The 20,296-nt window shown below is 45.4% G+C and overlaps 1 protein-coding gene across 5 annotated transcripts in view; it reads right to left on the bottom strand.

The window, feature by feature from the left end:
* LOC142824491 (PR domain zinc finger protein 10-like) overlaps positions 1-20,296 on the bottom strand; it is a 105,819-nt gene that overhangs the window by 15,105 nt on the left and 70,418 nt on the right. For all 5 annotated transcript variants that reach the window (XM_075916507.1, XM_075916506.1, XM_075916505.1 and 2 more), the window contains exons 13-19: positions 19,407-19,754; positions 16,479-16,634; positions 14,749-14,928; positions 13,830-13,940; positions 11,917-12,117; positions 10,389-10,532; positions 1,405-1,575 (exon numbers count right to left, since the gene is read on the bottom strand). In XM_075916507.1, coding sequence (XP_075772622.1) covers positions 1,405-1,575; positions 10,389-10,532; positions 11,917-12,117; positions 13,830-13,940; positions 14,749-14,928; positions 16,479-16,634; positions 19,407-19,754 — 1,311 coding nt within the window. The remainder of the gene's footprint in view (positions 1-1,404; positions 1,576-10,388; positions 10,533-11,916; positions 12,118-13,829; positions 13,941-14,748; positions 14,929-16,478; positions 16,635-19,406; positions 19,755-20,296) is intronic.

Below are 20,296 nucleotides of genomic sequence, written 5' to 3'. Positions count from 1 at the left end.
TAACTGTCACAGCAGGTTTTCATGGGATGGCTTCTGAAAGGCGGCACTGGTCAATGTAAGCAATGCATTGTCTACAATGACACTGCATCAATCTAACTATATCAACTTACATGCTGTGTCTCTCGCGGAAGTGAGGTTGTTAAGTCGGTGCACTGGGCAAGTTACGTTTGTGAGAGTGACATAATTGCAGACGCTTACAGAGGTAGGTTGACACTAGCTACTTTACATTGACCCACCCTGAAGTGTCGACTTGGGCTATGTGATCTTCCCAAAATTACAAACCAGAGACTGAAAGTTTCAAGTCCTAGACTAGTGCCCTAACCACTGGACCATCCTTCCTCTCTGTAAAAGTATGTGTTCATATATTCCAGAACTGCATATACATGATCTGACTGGATATAGATCTATAATGGGGGAAAGAAAAGTGAAATTTCCAGTGCCTCACTTATTAAAGACTCATAAGGTCCCTACCTTCTACTTAATTATATTAATTTAATTAGAGACATCACATCTTGTTAAAACCTATGCAAAGCTGCAGGCATCAGACTCTCAGTAGCTGAATCATTAAGACTTCATCAGTTCATGTCAAATAGTGCTATTATTTAAACCATTGTTATCAAGAGGTGTAGCTCAAAATGAACAACAAATGGACACCAAATACAGGCAGTCCCCGGGTTACGTGGATCCGACTTACATCGGATCTACTTACAAACGGGGTGAGGCAACCCCGCACTAGCTGCTTCCCCCCAGCAGACCAGGGAGACGCGGAGCGGCTTTTCTCAGCAGACACCTCAGCTTGAGAATAAAGGACTGAGGGAAGTGAGGTGTGGGAGAATAAAACTGAGCTCTGGAAAAATGTTTGGCTAGAGTTTCCCCTACAGTATGTACCAGTTCTGACTTACATACAAATTCAACTTAAGAACAAACCTACAGTCCCTAACTTGTACGTAACCCGGGGACTGCCTGTAGCTCCCCATTTCAGGCTTAAATATAAGCTGTGTGCACCCAAGCAATCAGAGGCTAAAGGGTTTAAAGGAGCTGTTCTGATGACTACGGAAGCTATTTGAAATCCATTTCCATAGCTCCATTAATCCAGTTATGCTCTTTATTTATATTTAAGGGGGTTACCGAATGTCACAGAGGACGAATACTGCAAGAGTTCATACAAAAGGAAAGCAAACACTTTCCAAATGTTCAGATTTGGGCTCCAATTCTCTGTGCAAAAAGAAGTTTGAATTGCTCCTTCCTACCGCAGAAGTGGGTCAGCTATTGGCCCATTTTGTAAACTCCTGAGGGGGAGCCTCACAAGCAGCAGACTGCAACATTTTTTTTCAAGTATTCAAAACTGTGGTGTCTCTTAAGCTTGGGGAGAGATATAAGATACATCCTCACTAGATCACCTACCTGGGCCACTTGCACAACCTGCAGCTGTATGTGCTGGGGTTGCTGCAGGCCAGCTGTGGGTTGTGACACAGGGATGTACTGGATTCGTTGATAATCTCCCTGTGGGGTTCGATAGTCTGTCGTCAGGGTCTGGGACAGTTCTGTCATTGCTTGTGTCAACAGATCTGTTGTCTGATGGAGAAAGGCAGATCAAGCATCATGCAGCGTTATCTCTTGTGCTGAACACTTTGCATGTTTGTACTTAACCTGTTCTAAACCACTGAAGCCTAGTTAATAATTTACAAGAGCTTACTGAGTGTAGAGCTCCGCTTCATAAGATTCTGTCAGCTATCAGGACCAGTGGGAGTACTCTGTCCTGAATCGTGGGGGACCCATATTTTCACACACACTCTCTTCCCTTACCATTGGCAGGAGGGACAAGGTATTGATATGGGAAGGAACTGTACTGTCTCCCAGGTTGAATTATTATTATTTCGTGCAGTGGTGCTCAGCTTTTAACTGCTGATGGACCACCTTACCAAAGAATGATGTTTCAGACAACCACAAAATAATCACATCTTGTGATGGTGAGTAAATGTGCGAGAACAGTTCATAGATACCTGGGCTGTGTCTACACTGGCCCCTTCTTCGGAAGAGGCATGCTAAATTTCTAACTTTGGAATAGGGAAATCCGCGGGGGATTTAAATATCCCCCGCGGGATTTAAATAAACATGGCCGCCGCTTTTTTTCCGGCTTGGGGAAAAGCCGGAAAAGAGCGTCCAGACTGGCGCGATCCTCTGGAATAAGGCCCCTTTCCGGAGGATCTCTTATTCCTACTTCAGATATACTCCTACTTCAGGTAGGAATAAGAGATCCTCCGGAAAAGGGCTTTATTCCGGAGGATCGTGCCAGTCTGGACGCTCTTTTCCGGCTTTTCCCCAAGCCGGGAAAAAAGCGGCGGCCATGTTTATTTAAATCCCGCGGGGGAAATTTAAATCCCCCGCGGATTTCCCTATTCCAAAGTTAGAAATTAGCATGCCTCTTCCGAAGAAGGGGCCAGTCTAGATGTAGCCATAGAGTCTAAGGCCAGAAGGGACAATTATCATCATCCAGTCTGAAATCCTATCTAATACAGGCCAGAAACCTGCCAGAATTATTCTTAGAGCAGTTCTCATAGAAAAACGTCCGGAGTTGATCTAAAAATTCCCCATGATAAAGACTCCACCATGACCCTTGGTAAGTTGCTCAAATGGTTAATTATTCTCACTGTTAAAAATGTATTCTTTATTTCATGTCTGGATTTGTCTAACTTCAGCCTCTAGCCATTGGACTGTATTATTCCGTTCCCTGTTAGACTGAACAGCCTGTTATTAAAATTTTGTTCCCCACACAGCTACTTACAGACTGTGATCAAGTCACCTAAACCTTCTCTTTATTCAGCTAACTCAGGGATCTCAAACGCCCAGCCTGTGCAAAACATCTATTTACAATAAAGCCTGGGAGTCTTCCCGCAACCCTGCCCGTTCCTGTCACCACCCTCCATGGGATATGGCCTCAAGAAGTACTTGGGGAGGGAACTGGTGCAGGGCAGCAGCAACAGTGGGACCCCTAAGTCCTCCCCACGGTGCTGACAGCTGTGGGGAAATGGAGTGCACTCGGCACATGCATGCACGCATTCTTTGTTTGCACCCAGTTTACCAAGCATTGACCTATTCTCTTCATTATCGACCACTGACTCAATTTTAGTGTGTCCGATGAAGTATGTGTGATGGAAACCCGCCATGCTTTATGAAAAATGGACACATGGACATAAATATTCATAACTCAATTTGCTTTGAGCAAATTATTTCATGTAACCTATCAACCTTCATTTCATAATCCACTGGGTCTGTTTATCTTATTTTGGTTATGTATCAATCTTGTGTATTAAATTAGACATGTGGAGTAGGGAATACTTTATGATTTTTGAATGTGTAAATGGAAAGCCATCAAGGGTAATTCTACTACTGGGAGACCTCATAGAATCACAGAATCGTAGAACTGGAAGAGACCTCAAAAGGTCATCAAGTCCAGCCCCCTGCTCTAGGCAGCACCAATTCCAACTAAATCAACCCGGCCAGGGCTTTGTCAAGCTGAGACTTAAACACCTCTAGGGATGGAGACTCCACTACTTCCCTAAGTAACCCATTCCAGTGCTTCTCCACCCTCCTAGTGAAATAGTTTTCCTGATATCCAACCTGGACCTCTCCCACCACAACTTGAGACCATTGCTCCTTGTTCTACCATCTGTCACTACAGAGAACAGCCTCTCTCCATCCTCTTTGGAACCTCCCTTCAGGAAGTTGAAGGCTGCTATCAAATCCCCCCTCACTCTTCGCTCCTGCAGACTAAACAGACCCAAGTCCCTCAGACTCTCCTCATAACTCATATGCTCCAGCCCCCTAATCATTTTGGTTGCCCTCCGCTGGACCCTCTCCAATGCGTGCACATCCTTGTTGTAGTGGGGGGCCCAGAACTGGACACAAGACTCCAGATGTGGCCTCACCAAAGCCGAATAAAGGGGAATAATGACATCTCTGGATCTGCTGGCAATGCTCCTCTTAATGCAACCTAATATGCCATTAACCTTCTTGGCTACAAGGGCACACTGTTGACTTATATCCAGCTTCTCATCCACTGTAACCCCCAGGTCCTTTTCTGCAGAACTACTACTTAACCGGTTGGTCCCCAGCTTGTAACTATGCTTGGGATTCTTCCGTCCCAAGTGCAGGACTCTACACTTGTCCTTGTTGAACCTCATCAGATTTCTTGTGGCCCAATCCTCCAATTTGTCTAAGTCATTCTGGACCCTATCTCTGCCCTCAAGCGTATCTACCTCTCCCCCTAGGTTAGTGTCATCCGCAAACTTGCTGAGGGTGCAATCCATCCCCTCATCCAGATCATTAATAAAGATATTGAACAAAACCGGTCCTAGAACCGAACCTTGGGGCACTCCACTAGAAACCGACTGCCATCCTGACATCGAGCCATTGATCACTACCCGCTGGGCCCAGCCTTCTAGCCATCTTTCTATCCATCTTACCGTCCATTTATCCAATCCACATTCCCTTAACTTGCTGGCAAGAATATCGTGGGAGACCGTATCAAAAGTCTTGCTAAACTCAAGCTATATAACATCCACTGACTTACCCCTGTCCACCGAGCCAGTTACCTCATAATAGAAGTTAATCAGATTGGTCTGGCACGACTTGCCCTTTGTGAATCCATGCTGACTATTCCTAATCACTTTCCTCTCATCCAAGTGCCTCAAAATGGATTCCTTAAGGATCCCTTCCATGATTTTTCCAGGAACCGAGGTAAGACTGACCGGCCTATAGTTCCCTGGATCGTCCTTCTTCCCTTTTTTGAAGATGGGCACTACATTTGCCTTTTTCCAATCATCCGGGATTTCTCCCGATCTCCACGACTTTTCAAAGATAATAGCCAAAGGCTCCTCAATGACAGTTGCCAACTCTCTCAGTACCCTCGGATGCACTAAGACCGGACCCATGGATTTATGTACGTTTAGCTTTTCTAAATAGTTCCTAACCTGTTCTTTACCCACCATGGGCTGTCCATCTTCATCCCATCTTGCGTCAGTGCATTAGTCTGGGAGCCCACCTTGTCCGTGAATACAGAGGCAAAGAAAGCATTGAGTACTTCAGCTTTCCCCACATCATCTGTCACTAGGTTACCTCCTTCATACATTAGTGGCTGTACACCCTCTCTGATCACCTTTTTCTTGTTAACATGCCTGTAGAAACCTTTCTTGTTATCCTTCACATCCTTAGCCAGTCGTAATTCCATTTGCGCTTTCGCCTTCCTGATAACCCCCGGCATTCTCGAGCTGTACATTTAAACTCCTCCCTGGTCATTTGTCCAAGTTTCCACTTTTTGTAAGCTTCCTTTTTGTGCTTAAGTTCATCAAGGGTTTCCCCTGTAAGCCAATCTGGTCTCCTACCATGTTTGCCTCTCTTGCTATACGTCGGGATGGTTTCTTTCTGTGCCTTCAATAAGGCTTCTTTAAAATACTGCCAGCTGTCCTGGACGCCTTTCCCCTTCATGTTAACATCCCAGGGGATTCTGCCCATCAGATCTCCGAGGGAGTCAAAATCTGCTTTTGTGAAGTCCAAGGTGTGTATTTTACTACTCTCCTTTCTTCCTTTGGTCAGGATCCTGAAATCTACCATCTCATGATCACTGCTTCCCAGGTTGTCACCCACCGCCACTTCCCCTATTAGTTCCTCCCTGTTTGTGAGCAGAAGGTCAAGCTGCGAACGGCCCCTGGTCGGATCCTTCAGCACTTGTGGAAAGAAGTTATCCCCAACATTCTCCAAAAACTTCCTGGATTGCCTGTGTACTGCCGTATTGGTTTCCCAACAGATGTCAGGGTGATTAAAGTCCCCCACGAGAACCAGGGCTTGCGATCTGGAAGCTTCGCTCAGTTGTCTGAAGAAAGCCTCATCTACCTCATCCACCTGATTCGGTGGCCTGTAGCAGACACCAACCACAACATCACTGCTGTTGTTTGCCCCTTTAAACTGAACCCATAGACTTTCAACAGGTTTTTCTCCCTCTTTATACTGGAGTTCTGAGCAATCATAGTGCTCTCTTAGGGTACGTCTAGACTACAGGCTTCTGTCGACAGAAGTTTTGTCGACAGATACTGTCGACAAAACTTCTGTCGACAAAGAGCGTCTAGACTACATTGAGTTCTGTTGACAAAGCAAGCTGCTTTGTCGACATGGTAGTGTGGACGCAAAGGACAGTTTACATGCAATAACACCTTCTGTCGACAGAAACTCTGCCGACAGAAGGCGTTATGCCTCGTAAAATGAGGTTTACCAGCGTCGACAAAACTGCTGAGTTCTGTCGATGTTATGTCGACAGAACTCAGCGGTAGTGTGGATGCAGGTATAGTTTTGTCGACAAAAGTCCACTTTTGTCGACAAAACCCTGTAGTCTAGACACACCCTTACATATAGTGCAACTCCTCCTCCTTTTCCCCCTGCCTGTTGTTCCTGAACAATCTATACCCTTCTATGACAGCGCTCCAGTCATGCGAGTCATCCCACCAAGTCTCTGTTATCCCAATTAAATCATATTTCTTGGTCTGGGCCAGGGCCTCCAGTTCTTCCTGGTTGTTGCCCAGGCTTCTCGCATTAGTGTACACTTCAGACAACCAGTTGATTGTCCTATCTTCTCCATTCGAAACATGGGTCCTCCTTTCTTGCCCCTTCCTCTCTGCATTTCTTCCCGGTATCCGACTTTCCCACTCCCCTCAGAGTTTTGGTCACCGTCACCCGACAAACCTAGTTTAAAGCCCTCCTCACTAGGTTTGCAAGCCTGCCCGCGAAGATGCTCCTTCCTCTCATCGTTAGGTGGATCCCATCTCTTCCTAACAATACTTGTCCCTGAAACAGAGTCCCATGGTCGAAGAAACCAAAGCCCTCTCTGCGACACCACCTACGCAACCACGCATTTACATCCTCAATTCGACGATCCCTGCCCAGTCCTTTCCCTTCAACAGGGAGGATGGACGAGATCACCACTTGCGCTCCAAATTCTTGGATCCTTCTTCTCAGCGCTACATAATCCGCAGTAACATGCTCAAGGTCATTCTTGGCCGTATCATTAGTTCCCACGTGGAGAAGCAGGAAGGGGTAGCGATCCGAAGGTTTGATCAGCTTAGTAAGCCTCTCAGTCACATCCTGAATGCGAGCTCCTGGTAAGCAGCACACCTCTCAAGATTCCAAGTCCGGACGGCAGAGGGATGGCTCAGTCCCTCTTAGGAGGGAGTCTCCGACCACCACCACCCGTCATTTCTTTTGGGGGTAGTGGCCGTGGAACCCCCATCCCTAGGACTACGCATCCCATGCCTTCCAGTAGATGGTGTTCCCTTCTGGTTTCTTCCTTGTGAGGTCCCTTCCAGAGCTTTCAGCACTGCAGAGCCTGTGGAGAGAGCTTGAAAGCGATTGCTTACCTCTATAGCATCGGGGGATTCCCGTGCTCGCCTTTTTCCCCTTCGAGAAGTTACATGCTGCCAGTTCTCTTCCTGGTCACGTACTGCCCTCTCTGGCTCCTCGGCCTGCCGTGCTTGAAGGATTAAATGCTGCCTTCTATCGAGGAAGTCTTCATCCTCTCTGATCGAGTGTAGGGTCGACACTTGGGCCTCCAGTCCTCTAATTTTTTCTTCTAAAATGTCGAGCAGCTTGCTCTTGGTGCAGATGAAATCCGTTCTTTCTTCGGGGAGGAAGACAAACATGGCACACGCTGTGCAGGTAACAGCAGCAGACCCATCACCATCCATCGCTGCTGTCCTGGAGAAGGGATTTAAAAAGAAAGGCAAGAGAACCTCCCGCCCTTCCCAACTCCCTCTCTAAACTCCCTGTTAGCACTCACCTGTTTGCAAGCTCCTTGGTCGCTTGCCCACTGCCTTATAAAGCTCTGGAGTGCCTGAAAGCCCCTCCCCCTACCAAGGGTCAGCCAATCAGCAGAGGCTTCTAGAATTCAAACTTTAATTAGAAGCCAACAGTTTCCACCTGCCAATCATAGCACAAACTCCATCAAGGGGAGGGGGAGGGCAATGGGGAAGTGGTTAAAAAAAAAGCCTCACTCTCAAACACGGGAAAAACAAAGAAAGAAAGAAAGAAAGAAAGAAAGAAAGAAAGAAAGAAAGAAAGAAAGAAAGAAAGAAAGAAAGAAAGAAAGAAAGAAAGAAAGAAAGAAAGAAAGAAAGAAAGAAAGAAAGAAAGAAAGAAAGAACACACACCACTACACACCAACAAACACAAGCTCAGCACACAGCAAGAAAGCCCCAAACACAACACACATTTCCCTCAAGAGTCCTGTATCTGCTTCTCCTTTACCTGGAGAACTCCCTCTCTAAACTCCCTGTTAGCACTCACCTGTTCTCACCTCAATGTCTGGGCAATCATATGCAAATGGCCTTTTGTCCTTAAGTCTTAGCAGTAGTTAACAGGGAGAGGCTAGGGGACTCCCTCTACCATGGCTACTCAACACTGGCCATAGGCCACATGTGGCCCGTGTCCTGTTTGTTTGTGGCTCAAGTGTTGTTTGGGTTTATGCAGGGCTCAACATGTGGCCCACGGGTGGGATCCTTTGAACATGGCCTCCATTGGAACTCACTCCACTATGGTGAGGCATCTCCCAGGTGGGGTGAGCACTGAAAGACGCAAGCAGATGAGCTGGCTGGAACGACTGGGTACAAGGTGTCAGCATTTCTAGCCCCCAGAGAGGAGGTACCAGGAGCACTGTGTGAAAGAAGCTATTTGCATATATATATTTGCATGTCTATGCAACCACACTTAAGTTGTGGCCCTTGCCATGTGCTGTGCGGCCCTTGGCATTGTGGCCCCTGGGGCTTCCAAAGTTGAGTAGCCCTTCCCTATACAATAAGGGAATTCTTTAAAAAGAATAGGAAGGTAGGAGTCTTTTGTCTTTGGCTGGCTGGACACACCCGAGGAGGGTGAACCAGAGACCCCACGGGAAAGGGAGATGACTCTGGTTTGGAAGGCAGATGGAACAGAATCAGTTTTTTTAGGGTGAGTTTATAGTAAGTTTGTGCTGAGGATTTAGTGTTAGAATTAGCGAAGCATTTTTTGGAGCTTCAGGGGGTAACCGAGTTACAGAAAAAAACAACAAATGGTCTGATAGCACTTTACAGACTAACAAAACATGTAGATGGGATCATGAGCTTTAGTGGGCACAGCCCACTTCTTCAGATGACCAGAGTTATGAGTTGGGGATATGAAAACTCGAAATAAATAGGAGAGGGGAAGGGAAAGGGGGAGAAAAAAAGAGGAGGGTGAGAGACAGAGCATCAGTAAGTATCTGGAGAATGGGTACTTAAATCTAAGCAGATAAAAATCGAAATCAATAGATAGATTCCTAAAACAGGAAGGATACCACTGAGGGAGCTGTTAGCACCTTCAATGGTTATTAAGTAGGTAGAGTCCCCACCAGCCCATATCACGATTGAGTCCATTGGCATGTGAATTGAATTTGTGGATGAACTGGGATTCCAGGGCTTCTGATCTGTGTTTCCAGGTTGAATAATCATTTCTCCAAACATGTTCCAGTTACCCTATCTACCTGACAAAAGCAGTGCTGCTCTCTGCCACTAATTTACTAAACATGAAGAAACAATTAACACTTGGATAATCCGATGAATCAAGCCAGATGCATCAGAGTCATGGACTGTGTTTGTACAGTGCCTAATACAATACAGTCTTGGGCTCTGACTATGGCCTCTAACTCTATGATAATATAAATAATAACAGTAATAATGGATGAGTTTGCTCTCTCTCTCAAGCACATTATAGTCATTGTTACTTATTGTTTCCCTGAACAGTCTTAAAAAAAATGTGAAGTGTGGATGCCCATTTTTTTAAATGTTGCAGGAGAGTGGTCCTTTTCCAGTCAGCACCAAAAAGGAAACATAAGAACAATTTTCTGGTCTCTGCCATTTGCACCTTTGACAGCTGGAAGTGTTGTGGTGAAGGGGAGCTTATCTCTCTCAAAAACAGCCTAGCCAAATGATTAAGGCATGACACTGACTAGCTCAAACAAGATGGACGATGAGATTTTTTTCCCAAAGTGCTAAAATGATTTAGGAGCCCAAGGCCCATTCACTTTTCATTGGAACTTATGTTCCTAAGCCACTTAGGTGCTTTAGAAAATACCAGCTGGACAGAGACAGGAGAGGGTGGTATAAGGCTAGTTGGCATATCTTCAGATCTTCAAAACAGAGAAAAACAGAACCTCTAGGGGAATGAAAGTAAAGTGCACAGATTCATCTATAGAAGTGACCTATGAGAATGTCTCGACATAAGCCTTGTAATACCAAAGTGATGGGAGCCAAGCAAATGCTAATAATCATTATAATACAGGATACCTGACTATTTCACTTAGGCGGACTGATTACCATTCTTTGCATTCTTACCACAACAGTCTCTCCAGTAGCACTGTCCGTGGTTAAAACTGCAGGGGTGGAACTGATGACGGTTGCTGCCAAGGGTGTGTGTATCGTGTTGGGCAGCTGAGCAAACTCAGGGTGCTTCTTGCGAATGTGTTGTACCATCTTGGTCTGTGGAGGGGTGCAGAGAATAGGGTTACAGATATGACCATCATGAAAAGATCAGTTCCTTTCAGCTCTTTGCTCAGCCTGAATGATAAGCAACAAGCCTCAGACCATGCGACACTCAGGTCACCAGTGAGATAACACAAAGACCAGGGTGTTCATATTAATTAGACCTGCCTCATGCTGAGCTTTTGCCTTTTAAACTTCATGGCCCCATAGACGAACCTTCCTGTCACTGTCAAATGTTGTGAGTACCCATTCAGAAGAAAGCAGAAAGTCTCTACTATGTCTGACTTCTTCCCTCCTCTCTGGTAGTAACCCAGGTCATAAAAACACCCAGCAAAATGAACTTCAGGGCACAGGTTTGAAAAACCTATGGGCAAAATTCTCAGTAGTAGTCCTGATTTTGGATGCCTCAGAGTCTGGTTGTCCAACTTGGGACCCCCTGTCTCTGATTTTAACAGATGCTGAGCACCTGCAACAACCACTGTCTTCCAGTGGAGCTGTGAATGCTGTGAATGGAAGTGTGACCTCTGAAAGTCACACCCAACATGTCCCACGTGAGCATCTGAAATCTGCATCATGCAAAATGAGAGGCTACTCTGGATAATCTGGCTGCCAGTGTTTCAAAAGCAAGAAATACTGTGAGAGCTTGTACCATGTGAGGCCTGCTCTCAGAAAACCAGGAATTCATAAGGACTCAACCGTGGAAAAGGAAAAAATCCATTTGTTTCCACTCAGGCACCCAGGAGGAGCGCAAGTATGATTTCCTTTGGCTAAGGGCTTGTCCAGATGGGGATGTTTTCTGGAATATGGTATGGTATGAATGTAATGTGCTAAGCTATTCTGGAATAACACCCCATGTCAATACTTTTCTTTTGTATTAGGGATGGAAAAGAGTAGTCAATATAGAAGAATAGTTGAACAGCCTAGGCTTATCGGGTAGTCAAGTCAACTACTTGCATTCCCCTCCACACTGCTGCCTTTATATCAGAGGCAGTAAGGGAGTGGAGCAGGAGCCGGTGCTGGGGGGAGCTGGATTAAAAGCTGGGTCCCCCAGCATTGTCTCCACAGTGTGGGGGAGAGCCACTTACTACATTTAAAAGGCAGAGGTGCAGCAGTCGGGACCCGGCACAAATGGGGACAGAAGCAGTCCCTGTTCACGCCAGGTTCCCCGCTGCACCTCCCCGGCTTATCAACTAATCGAGTAGTCAACGGAAATTCCATCGAATAACTGATTAATCACATTGTTAATGCTCAGTTAGCTTCAAATCAGGAGTCTGATTCATGATGACAAGGCTGACCCCCTATGGATAGACTGCAAGTTCTGTCATGGAACACCACCACTGGGGAGGGACTCTGCTCTTAGGCAAGGAGGCATGCACAGTACCTTGCTACTATACTGCTTGGAGCAGTGAGGACAACAGACTGGTGGAGTAGCTATTGTGCCTGTGAGCTGGGTGTGAGTACTCAGCATGGGGTCTGGCTCTCCAGGTCCTGCTGGGCGCAGCTTCCGGATACTCGGAGGTAGCTCTGCACCGGGATGGTTCTTCAGGATATGGGCTTTGCGCTTGCTGGCACTCTTGTATACCTGTGAGGTAAAAAATGTGAATGACAGCAGAGTAACACCAATGGCAGTGCCCAAAACAGACAGTATTTGCGTGTCTCCATCCACAAAGTTCATGAGCCTCTTTTAACAGGTATTTGGACAACAGTTTTATAGGATATTTGTTTCGCTCTCTCGCTTGCTCTCTCTCTCTCCCTGCCCCATGCGTATCACTTTACCAGCCAGTGAGTTAACTATTTCCAGGAATGTACTAATTTTTTGACACTGCACAGAAACCCAGCTACTTAGGTCAGGAATTGAGGAGGAAAGCCTTATTAAATTGACACTCTGAGGGGAAATGCCATCAGAGACAGAATGTAATCTCCCAAGCTGGAATTTGCCTAGGCTAGAAGCATTAACATCCCTACTGCTCAAGCATCACTGGATAACTACGAGGGATCAACACGTCTGTTTTAAGTCTACTTTCTTTAGACACATCATAGGAGCTACACTTAGAGAAATAAAACAAAGTAATCTTGTATAATAAAACAAAAAGGAAGCAAGCTAAGCAAAATTCAAGAAGCATTCAGCAAGGAGTGGGATGTTCTGCTAAACCACAGGTAGGAGGCATCAGTGAAACACATCATGCAGGCATGAAAAGGTGGTGCAGCCTTTCCAAAGTAAATAAATGTCCATATCAGCAGGGGCGGATATAGGGCAGGGCGAACGGGGCGGCCGCCCCGGGCCCCGCGCTTCCGAAAGCCCCGCACATGCGCCGTAGCAAAGGGGGGGCCCCGCGGAATTATGCTGCCCGGGGCCCCGCAAAACGGTCATCTGCCCCTGCATATCAGAAACAGAGGTCAATCAGTATATGATTCTCAGAAAAAGCAGCATCTACCAAAGGCAAAGGAAAAGAGGTTGTAGGCTATACAGAACAATGGAAATCACTGGGATGTGGCTAAGAAATGGACAGGTCATTATGGTCTTGTCTGCACTAACCTCCTTCCCCCGCTCTCCCCAACCATCTAACCTACACAACTTCAGCTATGCAACTAGAGTAGCTGAAGCTGACATACTTACCTATTGACTGACTACTCTTCTCATCTTGGTGGAGTACTGCAGTCGATGGAAGAGCACTCAGAGATGGATTTATTGCGTCTAAGTAGACATGATAAATCAACTTCCAGTGGAGCAAACTGCTGCTGCATCGATCCACTGCACACGAAAACAAGCCCAATAAAATGGCTTCGGTCCAGATCCTTCAAGGCGAATGGGTGCATAATTCCCTTTGAGGATCTAGGCCTCAGAGCCTGCCTTTTACAAGTGCTGAGCACCCACATCTCCAGCAGAAGTCAAAAGGAGGAGTGGATGCTCAGTACATCTGAAAACCAGACCTTTAGTCACGTGGGCTCCAACAGTGCAAGAGCTTGTGATGTGTGAAACAAGGTGAGCCTAGGGAAGCTACAAAATGTGCAATCCTCTAATTAGACTGGCAATCTTCGATGCAGAGATAAGACACTGAGTCCTCAGAACAGGATCCAAACCAAAGAGGAGAAAAGCAGAATTAAAATGTTCAGTTTGCATCTAGTTGCCTTAGCTTCTTAATTTCTGCATGGACAGAGCTAGTACGAATGCAGTTAGCCATCTCAGATAGGTATTGTCTCAAGAAAATTACAAATCCTGCCACATGTTTATAAACAGAAATTGGTTACAGGAAGGTACAGGGCTGTGCTTTGATTGATGACTTTCTTACATACCTTATCACAGTACTGACAGAAGTAATCTCTGTTGGGTTTGATGATGGGCAGTGTTAGTTCTGGCACTTCCTCGATTTTCATGTCCGGATGTCTCTTTGATAAATGATTCACCTAAGAGAAAGAAGCAAATCAGAATAAGAGACTGTTACAGCTTGAAGCTAAATGATGGAACCTTCTCTTGATTATGAGGGTATGGATTCCCCAGTACAGTGCCCCTGAGCAAAAATGCAATGTTGCTACCTCGCAACACCAGGTCCATCTGATGGCACTGGAGGTTAACGTACATTTGTGGTCAGTTGCTGAAGGTTAACTTGGTCACTCTGCATCCCATTTCCAATTTCCTTGGCTGAAAGACCTGCTGGGAGCAAGGTGTTATCACCAGAAATCCTGCCTCCTGCCCCCAGCTATGTAACTCTTTATGAATAGACTTCACAACCAACTTGAGCCCCTGTGGTGTGCAATACAGATGTGTTTGCACAAGCTTTCCCTCCGTGGCAAAGGCTGGTGAGGTCTCTCATAGAAAGGAAAAAAAGGAGAAAAGAGAGAGAAATAAGAGCACGGACAGAAGAACAAAACCAAGTTTCTGGTAAATAATTAAGGAACATCTGGAAACTGAGTGGTGGATCCTTCCTGTCCCGTCTAGACTATGCAATTGTGTTACTCATCTCAGACTTGGTGCCCAGACAGCACTGTGTATTGTAAATCACAATGCTTATATTCCATGGGCACAGGCAAAAAAGAGGACCTATTGTAAGAATTGCAGTTCCTTCTCAGAATATCTCTGGTCTAATTACCTGAAATACGCAGGCATTTCTTTATATTCACTAAAGCTCAATACAAGAATTATATTAAGTCATAACAATCAACAAAAGTTCATCAGCAGAAATCTCAAGAAAATCTAGGGCATCAGGACACTAACCAGCATGCCTCTCCTCCGGAAGCCCATCATGCACAGTCGGCACTTGAACATGAAACTCTCGTAGTCAGTGGAAGCTATCCGAGGCTTGAAGGTTTTGGAGCGGCTGATTCGATCAGCTTTCTTAGCCTCTCTTTCTGGATTATGCATCCTTTGCATGTGCTCCCGGAGCTTGTCTTTCCTCTGTTTAAGGCAAGAGTCAGAGAGGAAGAAAAATAAACATTACAGCATTTGTTTGTTAAAAGAATGGCCAAAACGCACACCTGAGAGAGGTCTGTCTTAGACCTGTAATCTCTAGTGTGGAGCAGACTGCCAAGACTGGATGGAGCACGGCATGTTCTTCTGCTTCTGCAGGCTGCACTTCATTATTACAGAAGCTGACTGGAGAACTGGATCAGTAAGAAGCTACAGAATCTTTCATTTCTAGGATTATGACTGGCAGGCACTGAAAGCTGTTACTGGTTAATTCAGTGGTCTTTGTGAGATGAGCTGGTGGGTCTCAGTCTAACTCCAGTGGCATTGGGTTCCCATGACTACAAGTTGGCTCAAAATGTAACCCTTGATGGCAGAGCCCAATTGCTGACTCAGCTGTAAAGACCCAGCCTTCCCCACTCTAGTAATAGTCCCTCTAAGGCAGAGACTTTGCATCTCCACTGGCTTTATGTGGGTAGAGATCTCAGGGTGCTTCTTATAAACACATGCAAAATAAGGGGAAAAAACAGATGGCAGCTTTGTGCAATGCAAAGATGCACATATATCCATTTTTAGTTATCTCCCTGACTTCAGTGTTGCTGTACGTTTGTTCCACCCAACACTTTCCATTTAAGTACCTTTGACCTGCACTTTGCATTATGGTAACAATAGCTACTAGGGCTGATGTTATCCATACTGTAAAAATCTTTATAATAATAGCAATGTACTAATACATTGCATGTTTACACCCCCTGTCATCTAAAAATGCTTCACACACATTAAGTTATCTTGAAGTATCATAGATTCTATATTATTACACCTATTTTACAGATGGGGAAATTGAGGCCCCAAAATATTAAAATAACCTGCCAAAAGCCACACAGTAAGCCAAGATTACAGCTTGCAATGGAAACCTGGAGTCCCTCCCAATTCCTGGGCACAGCCCATTATACAATACAGCCACCCATAAACAGAGTGTTTCTGTCATTTTTCCTCTAAAATAACCTTTTTCCTAGGCAGCACGAATGCCATTGTTTTATTTGTCCTTCTAATTTGATGCTATGAACACGTTTTGCTACTCTTCTTATCTTTTCAGAAGCTGAGTCATCTTAATATTTTCATGCAGTGGGAACCAAACTCACAACATTATTGTAGTTTGGATATTACCTGAAATCTGACAAGTGTTTATTAGACTTTTGCTCTCACTTTCAAACTGTCCCTTTAAAAAGCTTTACAGCAGTTTAATTACATCTATTCTGTACTTAGAGTTGTAATTTTAGGATGAGATATCCATAGCCTCTCACTTATTTCTCCTGGTTTGCTGGAGATATTTGTTCATTGCTATCAGTAAAAAAGATTTCCTAAACCAAGTCATTGGGGGCACTTTGCATGGATCAGTGCATGCAATTAGCATGCAAGCCTACTAAGTCTACAGGTGCTGGCTACTTCTGTTTCTGGGAGGACAATCTTGCTGACAAAGAAGGGAGAAAACGCTGATCTGGTATTGCTCTCGGAACACCACAGCTCATTAGATACGTTACCTTGAACTGCTTGCCACAGGTGGAGCACAGGAAGTCCTTGCGGTCTGAGTGTCTCAGCATGTGGAGCCGCAGCTTATCAGGACGGCAGAAAGCCTTGTCACATTCCGTACACTGGTAAATCTTTTCAGAATGGAAGCTACGCACATGCTTCTTCACCTGGCAGTGAAGACCACAGAGAAAACTCAGAGCACTCAAGATATGATCACAGAACCATCACAGCTGCTCTAGGCAACTCTAGGGGGAGACTTGGTTACTACTGAAGCTCTTTTCTTTGGAGAGAATCCATCAGCACAAGAAACTGAACAACCTTGAATAACAGTTTCCAAGAGAACATTAGCAAAGCAGTTCCCTTGTGGTGATTTGGAATCCTATTCTCTTGCACATCTGGGCGATAAGCCAAAAGAGTTTTTTAGAGTTCTCTAGTCTGTTCTAGAGAAACCTCAATTCTTGCATGAAAGCAGTTAACCAGAATACTCGGGGTGCTGATAATAGCTTAACAGATGACAACAGTGTAATGAATGAATCTTCATATCTTTGTTACACATCTGTGTGGACATTTTGATCTCCCTAGGAATTGTTCTTGACATCACCTGCAATTGCATGATGGGGTATTTTAAAGACAATTAAAAAGGATGGCTGATGTAGTGGCAATGGTTTTATTAAACCAGCATCTTCAAGTTACATAGCTGATACTCATTCCCTCTGTTTCTTTGAAGGAAAGCTGAGAACACATTGTTTTGACCAGAAAGAATTGGGTGGCAGCTGCAGTATGGATGGGACGTAGGGAGCAATTCATTTTGAACATCTTCCTGTGTGGCTTCCTTTGCATGTTTTAGGAATGTCCTTTGCCTCATCAGGCGCACAGCAAGTTGTTTAATAAAACAGCTAAGGCTTGAAATTCCACATCCCAGCACTGAAGAGATCAGGACCTCTGATGCAATCCTTGTTTACCTCCTGCACCACTGGAGCTACTTGGTATCTATATTTGCTCCACAATAATTACTCCAGGAAGTAGACCATGATTTCTGATGCTTAATTCCCAGAGTGCCTGGACTTAATTGTTCATATAGCAGCATATGAAACAAAGTGGGGAAAATCTGGGAATCTTTCCCTTTCTAGATCAGCTTTGCTGGAAAATGGATGAGGGAGGTGCTAGCTTGTAGTTTGTTAACTAGCTTGTTGTTTTCTTTCTGCTCCATGTTAAGGGAGGCTGAATTATTTTCAGTGGAGGGGGCTGCATTAATAATCATCTCCATCTTTTCTTCTTTGGACTTTTAGATAATGCCTATCAGTTTCTGGATTTAGCACTTGACTGGAAACTGTATTTCCATGTGTATACTCTGGGTCAGAATAGCTTATTGAGATATATGGCATCTTCTTTATTTGTGTGAAGTGTAATGAATATATATAAAGCAAGTTTACATTCTTCTCACCAAACAAATTTCTATAATGACTTTCAACTAGAACAGAGGCGGGCAATAATTTCTGAAGGGGGGCCACTTTGGGAACTTCTGCAGTGGTTGCAGGCTACCCTGGAAGGGGCAGGGCCAGGAGACCCCCCCCACCCCCCCTAGGGATGGGGGAGCACATGAAGTCTTAGAGGGAACTGCTAGCTGTTTTGAACACTTGGTGTTTCCTATTGGTGCCTTATGCCCCTGGCAGGGGCAGGAGACTTTGCGTGCTTCCCCGTCCCCAGGTCTTAATTGGCCAGGGAGCAGGGGAGCGGCAGGGCAGCTGTGGGCCAGGAGCCCTTTCAATTTCTGCTGTTTAAAGGGCTCCAGGAACTTTGGGTATGTCTACACTACCCCGCTAGTTCGAACTAGGAGGGTAATGTAGGCATACCGCCCTTGCAAATGAAGCCCGGGATTTTAATTTCCCGGGCTTCATTTGCATAAGCGGGGAGCCGCCATTTTTAAAACCCCGCTGGTTCGAACCCCGTGCAGCGCGGCTACACAGGGCACGAACTAGGCTTCCTAGTTCGAACTACCTAGTTCGTGCCCCGTGTAGCCGCGCTGCACGGGGTTCGAACCAGCGGGGTTTTAAAAATGGCGGCTCCCCGCTTATGCAAATGAAGCCCGGGAAATTCAAATCCCGGGTTTCATTTGCAAGTGCGGTATGCCTACATTACCCCGCTAGTTCAAACTAGCGGGGTAGTGTAGACATACCCTGTCAGTCCTTTAAATAGCAGAAATTGAAAGGGCTTGCGCCTCCCTTGTGGTTCTCAGGCAATGCAGAGCGGCGGAGCGGGGAGCTGCCATGGGCCAGATGGAAGTGCTTGGCAGGCCAGATCCAGCCCACTGACAGCCTTTTGCCCAGCACTGATCTAGAAGGGCCCCACAAATTGCACAAAGAGGTTACATCACCCACCACTCAAATGCAGCTGCTTCTTGTTTGGAATGTGGGAATAAAGAGGAATATTGTACTTGACTGAATCTACAAGAGGAATTTAGGGAAGTGGAACATAGTGAAATGCTTTGGAATTACCATCCTGGAGTCAACAGCATTACTCCTGAAAAAAAGACTATGGGATTTAAATACATAAAACAGTTGAATAGGTAAGTTTAGCAGTTAGAGACAAGTAGGTATACATTCTGATGTGTACTGCATCCAGCAAGAGGGAAAAACCTGTTGTGCCATGCATCTTGAACAATCATATGCAATCAAGAATTCTGTTTCATGTTGTCCAAAAGACTGTACCAACAACACTGTGCCATGCTGGGGTATTGGCTCACTACTGACTCTGAGGGACAAGTGCCATCTACAAAAGAATGTTACCACTTCCTGCCATGCTGTCAGTTTTCCCCTCCAAGAACTGATCCCACTCATCTTGTAATCTGGCATGCATTACCCTGAATGGAAACAGTACTGAGAAGCATTACATGTGCCAGAGGCCTGGAAGCCACTGCTTGTGATCACCATGGCACTCACCTGGATAAAATCGGGAAAGCGCTTTTTACAGGTAGGGCAGGTGAAATAACCATCACTGACGTGGATTGCCACGTGATCTTTGAGCAGGTCCAACCGGTCAAAAGATTCAGGACAGAAAATGCAGGAATATGTTTTCTGGTCCAAGTGGAACTTCATATGACTTTCAAGAGCACCACTGTTGATAAAGCCCTTATTGCAGATGTCACAGGTCAGAGGGCAGTTCCCTTCCCGCCCATGGAACCGCAAGTGTTGATCTAGCTTGTCCTTCTCCCGGAACGCCTTCCCACACTGCAGGCATTTGAAGGGACGGAAGGATTTTCGGATAAACAGATGCTGAAGAGCTGCATTCTGAAAGACATACCCAAGGAAAACATCAGTGTTTATCATCACACGCAGATTTTACATACAAGTAATGTCAAAGGCCAGTGAGCCAGGATATTGAGTAGTTAGATCTCAAAAGACCCCTTTGGGGTGGAAATATATTATCTCCATTAGGGTGTGTCTAGACTACAGGGTCCACTTTTGTCGACAAAACTATACCTGCGTCCACACAATCACTGAGTTCTGTCGACATAACGTCGACAGAACTCAGCAGTTTTGTCGACGCTGGTAAACCTCATTTTACGAGGCATAACACCTTCTGTCGACAGAGTTTCTGTCGACAGAAGGTGTTATTGCATGTAAACTGTCCTTTGCGTCTACACTACCATGTCGACAAAGCAGCTTGCTTTGTCGACAGAACCCAATGTAGTCTAGACGCTCTTTGTCGACAGAAGTTTTGTCAACAGTATCTGTCGACAAAACTTCTGTCGACAGAAGCCTGTAGACTACACGTACCCTTATATAGAAGAAGAGACTGAGGCATAGAGCAGTTACAAGATTTGCCTCAT

The sequence above is a fragment of the Pelodiscus sinensis genome, unplaced genomic scaffold (genome assembly GCF_049634645.1).
Source record: "Pelodiscus sinensis isolate JC-2024 unplaced genomic scaffold, ASM4963464v1 ctg35, whole genome shotgun sequence".
Taxonomy (NCBI): domain Eukaryota; kingdom Metazoa; phylum Chordata; order Testudines; family Trionychidae; genus Pelodiscus; species Pelodiscus sinensis.
Note: the sequence above shows the minus strand (reverse complement) of the source record. Positions and strands in the feature narration are given on the sequence as shown.